General features: G+C 35.8%; 2 protein-coding genes across 2 annotated transcripts; both read left to right on the forward strand.

Moving 5' to 3' along the window:
- Nucleotides 1–1052: 1052 nt before the first annotated feature.
- Nucleotides 1053–7007, forward strand: LOC113238643 (electron transfer flavoprotein subunit alpha, mitochondrial). The gene is made up of 7 exons (XM_026475478.1): nucleotides 1053–1222; nucleotides 1299–1439; nucleotides 1642–1906; nucleotides 3037–3252; nucleotides 4995–5146; nucleotides 5509–5619; nucleotides 6892–7007. Exons 1-7 carry the CDS (start codon nucleotides 1181–1183, stop codon nucleotides 6955–6957), a joined length of 993 nt encoding a protein of 330 aa, XP_026331263.1. The 5' UTR covers nucleotides 1053–1180; the 3' UTR covers nucleotides 6958–7007.
- A 935-nt stretch (nucleotides 7008–7942) lies between these two features.
- Nucleotides 7943–8657, forward strand: LOC113238644 (fork head domain-containing protein FD4-like; the record flags this gene model as incomplete). The annotated part of the gene is made up of 1 exon (XM_026475479.1): nucleotides 7943–8657. A coding segment is annotated over exon 1 (659 nt), but the record flags the coding sequence as incomplete, so codon positions are not given.
- Nucleotides 8658–8659: the final 2 nt, after the last annotated feature.

An 8659-nucleotide genomic window follows, 5' to 3' on the forward strand; every position in this document is an offset into this window, starting at 1 on the left:
GAAATGCAATGTAAATGCATATAATTTGGAATATTGCAGTAGAACGATGTTTGTATTAGAACCCCAATTATTTAATAACTTACTAAATGGTGTAAAAGGATTAAATCGTAGACAATTTAAAACGGAATTGCATAATTTGGTAATCAGTGCTTGGTTAAATATAATATTTAGATTTTCTTGAATCTAGAAGGAGATGGATTCGCTTTCATACAATCAATCCAAGATGTAAAAACATGAAGGCGGTATCAGTTAATTGCGTAGGTATTGATATACCATCACTGAAAATTCTGCGAATTGAACTGAGAGCAGAGCTGTATGAGATTTAGTAAAAGTGAGGTTATGTAACAATTTATAAAGAACGTCTGATTTTTGGAGTGCATTTGTTATTTTACAACTTACTAGATGGTGTATACGATTTAAACAGTAGACATTTAAAATGAAATTGCATAATTTGTTAATCATTGCTGGATTAAATACAATATTTTGATTTTTTACTTGGTAATTTATAATGTAAAATTTGACCAGGGTGAGTGTAGGTTGCCAGACGGTTTTTAATATTTCGTAATTTTTGTTTGATTCTCTCGAGTAATATGTAAGTAGATCTTGTTTATAATGCAAGTTCTAGTAGTTAAGTTCTAGAAATGCGTTTTATATGTTGTTTTAAAACGCATCGCGTTTTTAACCGATTTCAATAAAAGGAGGAACTTTTCAATTCGTCGGTATGTTTTTTTTTAGTTGTGATAGACTGTTTGATGTTGTTGGTAATAGTAATATCACATATAATATCATTTTTACGGGAATGTAATGTGATATCACATTACTTTTCGAGGTACTGTTTTGCGCACATCTACTCTGCATGAATGAAAATAATTGAATGAAAATTAACACTGCGAATGAATTGAATGAATATCATTTACTAGCAACCATAGACTATTGTTTGCTTTTCTTTTGCCACAAAATGTGTCGTCTAACTCTGTTTAACTTAGAGTTTGTGTAATCTTGTGTCCTGCTGTCAAAACTACGATCTAAAAAAAAGTGTTTTTCTTTCCTCCACCCCATTAGTTAGTAGTTTGTAATTTCCTCAGCCATCAAATCAAAGTGGACTTTGTAACCTTTTTAAAAATTGTGATTTATTAAGCCATAGTCATAATTTTATTGCAAAAACAAACATATTGTCAAAATGTTCTCGCCATACAGCAGGCATTTGTTTTTCTCTACTCAAGTTAGTGTTAATTGCTGTGAATTTAAAGTGACAGATTTGATTTTAACCCTGATAATAAATGTTCTTATCTCATCAGCTTCGTCGATTGCAAAGTACGCTCGTAGTTGCTGAGCACAACAACGAGAACCTGTTAGCTGTCACCCAGAATGCTTTGAATGCAGCTAAGAAAATCGGTGGCGATGTATCTGTTCTAGTAGCTGGAACTAAGTGCGGCCCTGTAAGTATACCTTTAAAAATGAAAATAAATTAATTTACTACTCCGCGAACCCAATGAAAGTTGAAGCGTGCATTGATTTACAAAGTAAAGCCTGAATGTAATGAGTATTTTCATACTTCGGTCTTCTGACACAGCGGTCCAAAGGATAAGTCACTTAGCAAACCTTAGAATTAGTTTATTTTCTGTTAACCTTTATTTTCAGGCGGCAGAGAAGATTGCCAAAGCGGGCGGAGTGTCCAAAGTTCTTGTAGCTGAAAGTGAAGCTTTCAAGGGTTTTACTGCAGAGTCTTTAACCCCACTCATCTTGGCGACTCAAAAGCAATTTAATTTCACACATATTGTAGCCCCAGCCACAGCATTTGGCAAAGCCCTGTTGCCCCGAGTTGCAGCTAAACTTGATGTATCGCCAATCACAGATATTATTGGTATTAAGGATGCTAATACTTTTATAAGGACTATTTATGCAGGTAACAATGTACTTTTATAATTTGTAATCAAAAAGTTGATTATTTTGCTATTTTAACACATTTTGTTTGTATGCTCCATATACACTTCCAGACACAATTCGAGTCACCATGCATTTTCAGTGTTAAGTGCCCTAAGCTTAAACTAAGTTTGATTGACCAAAAACTTTTATGCAATTTTGAAACTAGTATACTAAACATTTGCTGCCATAAGTCCTTGTTGGGCATTTGGATTTGCAAAACCGGGGAAAACTTTTTCTTCAATGAAAACACTATATTTTTATTTTATGATTACCTTTATGACAAAAGTGCGAGGTGGCTCGAATTGTGTCCAGGAGTATATTAGGTACTTGAAATACTCATGTAACACATGTATATCCTATAAGGGAGAAAACTTTAAGAAGGCTTTTTAAAACTTCATAGGTAGCAAAAGTTATGTTTGAAATAAATTAATTGAATGAATAAAAAGTACTGTAGTTGTGGTAATGAACCAGTTATAAGATAAAATAGTAAATTTTTGTCAGAAGTCTAAGAAGATAAGTTTCATCTGCATAATCAACATGTGAAAATACATTTTTAAAATTACCTGATTTCGTTGTAAATATAAAATTTAAAAAAGATAAAGTAGGCTTTATTTGTCATGCAAAACACATACATTTACAACACTAAAACAAAAAATAAAAAATGAAAATTAAATTCAAGATAAAATAATTAGAAAAAGCATGTCAAAGGTCCATGACTTAGCATCTGAGGACTATCAAAATAGGCACCTTGACGTCGAGTTGCGGACAACAGCCCGTTACACTAAGTACCAAGTAAATAAAATTTGACACAAACAATAATGATACAAAGAACATATTCAATTTGAGTAATAAATAATTGAAATTGCACAATACCAAACATATAAAAACTATTTATTAAACATATACAAAACAGATATACAAACACAAGCTACTTTGTAAAACCGGATCCTAAGATTGCTTTTCAAACAGCCACAGAAAACATTATGATTAAAAGTTATGAAACTTATTAATTAAAGTTATTATTGTTTCACATTTTAACTTGTATACGTTTCCATGTGATGAAATGCCATCAGATTATTTAATGAAATTAACATATTTATCTTTTAACAGGAAATGCTATCCTGACACTAGAAGCCAAGGACCCCATCAAGGTCATAACCATAAGAGGCACTGCCTTTCCTCCAGAACCTCTGGAAGGTGGTTCAGCGGCTATAGAAAAAGCACCAGAAGGAGAGTACAAAACTGACCTAACACAATTTGTGTCCCAGGAACTTACAAAGTCAGACCGCCCCGAACTCACCAGTGCCAAAAATATTGTAGCTGGAGGTATGTCCACACTGAGGCTCCGACCGCAATCCTCAAAGCAAAGGGAACACTCACAATTGTCTTGGGGAGTGTGGTGTGTGCTGGTCATTTATTTTCAATTAATAATACAATGAACGAATCATAGATTTCTCATAGATGGCACTATGGCAAAAAGTCATTAAAAATCAAAAACAAAAATCTGCACCAAGCACATAGAAAAATTCGTAAGTTCTGCTGGTTGGTTCCGTAGCTCAGTTGGGGGAGCGTCAGACACACAGCCGGATCAAAGGAATTTTTCTTAGTGTTCGACCTTTTTATTAATAGTTATAACAAAGTAGTGATAGTAATTTAAAAAAAAATGATTGAATATCATGATAGTAAAACATCGTGGTATTCAATAAACTTAATATTATAATAATAAAATGTTTTTACCCATAACATTATTTTAGCTAATTGTACAATAACAATAGTAATAAAATCACTACAGACCTCAAAAGTTTGTGGAATTAAACTGAATTTCATTGCAATTAGTAACCGGTGCGAAACCGGATTCATCTCTTAGTTTGCCACACGTAGAGGTTGAATATTTTCTTCAAAAAATGTGACCAATACCGAGGTACCCTCTTTCCAACAAAAAAAGAATTATCAAAATCAGTTTACAAATGTCGGAGCTATCGCGAAACATACATAAACAGTCGAATTGACAACCACCTCCTTTTTTGAAGTCGGTTAAAAATAAAAGAATTATGGTAATTACTACTAAATGTATGTATATAATGATGCAAAGTACAAGCGTCCTCTCATAAAATTTATATCTTAAAGTTTGAGATAGAGAGCAAAATAAAAAACAAATCATAGTATTTTGCAATCTCAAAAGTTGAAGATGTATTTTCTGCATGTCCGACTAGTGAGCATGCATTTCTTAGATAGAACTGGTACTAAACCATTACCACCATTGCCACTCAGGCGATTCCCGTCTTCACATCTTCAAGTCATTATTGTCAATATATTTAAATCGGTATGACTGATAATGTCTGGCTCACTATTAGAACACAAAAATAATAGAATTTTTAATGAATGTAGAGACCTTGACGATTTGGTCTAATCAACGTAAAAGGTTATCTGTTCCCTATTATGTTGTTGATACTTCTTATTATTTTATGATAACAAATTGAGTAATGTTGTTGCTTTATCGATAAGTACATACAGCTTAGTAGGAATTACAATCTAAATTCATTGTATTTAATATCTTCACATTTTTAAATAATGCGATCTTTCAAAGCATAATACAGCCTATTTGTAGAGAATTTATTTAGTATAAATGAGAGAGAGTGTATTTAGAAGCAGTAGAGCTCCAAGAGCACCTTACCAATTTCTACCGCCAAGCAGCAATGTTAGCATTACTGTATTCCGGTTTTGAAGGGTAAAGGTGCTGGTGAAGTTACAGGCATACGGGACTTGTCAACTCATGTCTTAGGGTGACGGCCGTAGAGGCAGTGCCCCTCAGATCTTTGCGAATTAAAGCTCTGAGTGGCATTGCAACTATAATGGACAGGTGTGTAGCTGAACTTCAGACGCACGCCTTGTTCGTCCCGTCCCTCGATATTAAAAAAAAAGAAGTTACATTTGAAAACGGTCTTGTTACGTCATAATGTAGTACATCGTACATCTATAGATAAACTTGCTAATAAATAGTAGAGCTTAAAAAGTTGAATTGTTTAATTATAATTGAATTACCATATGCAAATTTAATACTTTTCAAGGTCGTGGCCTTAAGTCCGGCGAGAACTTCAAACTATTGTACGATCTGGCTGATAAGCTGAACGCGGCGGTAGGCGCGTCGCGAGCTGCCGTCGATGCTGGCTTCGTGCCCAACGATTTGCAGATCGGGCAGACCGGCAAGATTGTTGCTCCTGTAAGTCGGCCTTTATTTTTTAAAAAACTGTAGGTGTTTCTTAAAACTATAGGTGGTAGTTTTCTAAAAACCGCAGTTTATTTTACTGTCAGCATAAAAAAAATGTCGTTACGTTTTCATATACGTAATTTGTTTGCTTATAATGTTATTGTACATCCAACAAATCATGTTTGTTTTTATGCGGACTTTCTTGGTAGAATTTCCTATGTTTTTTTTTCCTATGTTTATTTTTTTTCCTATGTTGAATTTTGTATCTTTGTACTTTCTGGTAGATACCTAAACTAAACCATTTTTAATTTTTATTTTTCATTTGTAATTTTTATTATGATCTAAATTAAAATTAGTTCGGTGCTTTATTTTAGGACCTGTATATCGCTGTGGGCATCAGTGGCGCCATTCAACATCTCGCTGGCATGAAGGACTCTAAGACCATCGTAGCCATCAACAAAGACCCCGAAGCGCCTATTTTCCAGGTTATTTTATACAACTAACACGCAATTTTTAAGAGTGCATAATTCATTTATTTGTGGATATACGAAATTGTATAGAAGTTCACTGGTAACAAAATAAATAAGCCTTGGTCAAAAGTATGGAGCACCCTAAAGTATCAAAAATTTGACACCATTTTTCATTGACTTATAATTGTAAGTCAATGCCATTTTTGTATTTATTTCTCAGTTCATCTAGCGATAATTCTGTACGTACCCAAGGATCTAACGCTTTTTGGTGTTTTGATTTAGTACATTCAGTGATATTGTTGCAATATACCTAAACGTAACGAACTTAAGTTCGATCAACACGACGAGCAAGTCGTGCGCCTAATGGTAAGCTACACGCCTGTCCATAACATTTGCAGTGTCCTCAGAGCTTTAAATCGCAAAGATCTGAGGGGCACTGCCACTGCGTCCGTCACCCTGAGACATAAGTTGTCATGTCCCATGTGCCTGTAATTTCACCAACACCCTTCCCCTTCAAAATAATTTATATAATTTTATCGTAGTGTAATGTTAAAGTACTTAATATTATTTACATTCAGAGAATTTTAACTGCCAAAAAAAGAAAAGTATGTAATAATGAAATCTATTAAAATTAAGTTGTTTTCAATTATTATTCCGCATTTTCATGGAAAAAAATAAATAAAACAAGCTGAGTCTTGATAGTCACGATGTAAATTCGGAACCATAGTCTAGTGTCAACTGTCAGTTTCGCCAAGGAGCGTGTAGATGGAGCTGTCATAATTTTACGAAGTAAACATCGCGTGTTTTTATTTTACGAGAAATTATTTCCTATGTGCTATTAAATAAAAATTAAACAAAATATTTAAGAGATGTATGTAAATAAATAAGTTCAACTTAACTTTTAATCATCACAAATCAGTATTAAGACAATAAAACTGAAAATAATATTGTTTCCGTTGCATCCGTGTAACTATTTTAAGATTGCTAAATTTGACATAAGAGCAATATTACTTTAATGTCAAAGTCGCGTCATAGTACGAATTGAGTGAATGAATAGTCACAAAGCTGCCAATAAAACATCATAGTTTTAACATTACAAATAAGCTTACTTTAAGCGTGTTATGGTACGAAAAGTCAATGTATGGTTAAAGTAATATTGTTTTAAGAGATTGTGGTAGGCCCCCTGGGACCTACGACGGCCAAGACAGCAAACCGCTACTGCTCACACCCTGTAATGCCCAAATGGTGCCCCTGTATTATATTAAATCTGTGTTTACGTTGTTTCAGGTATCGGACCATGGATTAGTCGCCGACTTGTTTAAAGCGGTCCCCGAACTAACGCAAAAGTTGTGAAAATAATATAAATAAAATGTAACTAGCTTTTTTGTTCCAAAATATATAGGTACAATATTGTCCCTGGTAGGATTACTTTTAAATCCGTTGTAATATAAAATCATGTGAAATTGAATATTTGTATGTAAACAATACCGTTGTTTGTAATAATAAATTTCTATGTAAAAAATAAAATGTTTTAATTGTTTTTTTTGTTTTGGGATTATACATATACACAAATATATCTCTGCTTTTCAAGGACAGTGACTCGGTCCAAAAATGACCCTTTTCTGACTTTACTGAGATTTATTCAGAAAATGTGAAATGTTATTGTGATTGAGATTCCAAGCTTCTACTTGGTTAGAATAATCACATGACAACATTGGGTTGGTCTACGATTGGTCAACTTTGAGCGGCTAACGCTTTCAGCTTTTTTAAGGCACCTCTTTATGCACTTTCCAAAGAAGAGATTCAGCGAGAATGGCAATGGGATCGTTCTGCAGTGAACGACTGACCTTTTGTGTCAATGTCACTGTTATTAGGCATCGGAAGAATCGAAAATTTTTGTGTTTAATTTAGTACCACTATTAGATGACAGATGGCGCTAGACACAACTACTAATTTGTGAAAATTCATAAACGTTCTTCCAAGAGTTAATTTGATGTAAATTTATCTTGTCTACCGATATTTCGCAGTTATAGTGATTAGTGATACTTAGGTGCTAAATGCTATCAATATTTTTACCTCGTAATTACCACTCTCTACTCGCGAAGTGTTCAATTAAGTATCAATTAATGAATAAAGTTAGATACAGCCTCCGTAATCTATTTCTTGAAGTGTATACTTACCATCGTGGTACTTGTAGGTAGATATAAAACCAACAAGAGGTAAGTGTGCAGTCAATCATGCCCGTAATGACGGGCACCAGGGGGAGATGCGGTTTGCTGGCGAGTGGCATACTCGTTATCATATCTGTGGGCCGCGCGGGGCGGCGCGCTTCGGGCCCCGCCTCTCGGCACGCCACGCCCGCCTCGGCACCGCCGCAGCCACACACACCCGAACATGCCGCGGCCGTCGCGTGATTCCTACGGTGATCAAAAACCACCGTATTCGTATATTTCCCTCACGGCCATGGCCATCTGGAGTTCGCCGGAACGCATGCTGCCGCTGTCGGATATCTACAAATTCATCACTGACCGCTTCCCATACTATCGACGCAACACGCAGCGCTGGCAGAACTCGTTGCGGCACAACCTCTCGTTCAACGACTGCTTCGTAAAGGTTCCGCGGCGGCCCGACCGGCCCGGCAAGGGCGCCTACTGGACGCTGCACCCGCAGGCCTTCGACATGTTCGAGAACGGCTCGTTGCTACGCCGTCGCAAGAGGTTTAAACTGCAGAAAGGCGAGAAGGATAACCTGAAAGCAGAGCTGGCGGCGTTGGCGAATTTCAACAGTCTATTCCTCGCCAGCCAGTCAAATGCTCGTGTTCCTCCGTTACCAGCAGTCGAATCCTCAGTTGCGCCTGAATCGTTTGCTATACCAAGTACACTAGAGAAAGCGAAAAAGTCATTTACTATAGACAGTTTGTTGAATAGTGAAGTGCAAATAATCAAGCCCAGGGAAGATGCGGAAGCAGTGAATGCAACAGTGATGCACTACAGGCCGGAACTGTTAGCAATGGCAGCGGCGATGTGGCCCCATGTTGGGCTGCATGCTCCTTTGT

This window comes from Hyposmocoma kahamanoa, unplaced genomic scaffold (genome assembly GCF_003589595.1).
Source record: "Hyposmocoma kahamanoa isolate Upper Pololo Valley unplaced genomic scaffold, ASM358959v1 97110, whole genome shotgun sequence".
NCBI classification, from domain to species: Eukaryota; Metazoa; Arthropoda; class Insecta; order Lepidoptera; family Cosmopterigidae; genus Hyposmocoma; species Hyposmocoma kahamanoa.

Bases quoted from the DNA above. Each gene is read 5' to 3' on its own strand.
- LOC113238643 (XM_026475478.1), top strand. From the start codon at position 1,181: ATGTTCTCGCCATACAGCAGGCATTTGTTTTTCTCTACTCAA. The intron at 1,440-1,641 runs GTAAGTATACCT...CTTTATTTTCAG, and splicing joins CTGGAACTAAGTGCGGCCCT to GCGGCAGAGAAGATTGCCAA. The intron at 1,907-3,036 runs GTAACAATGTAC...ATCTTTTAACAG, and splicing joins TATAAGGACTATTTATGCAG to GAAATGCTATCCTGACACTA.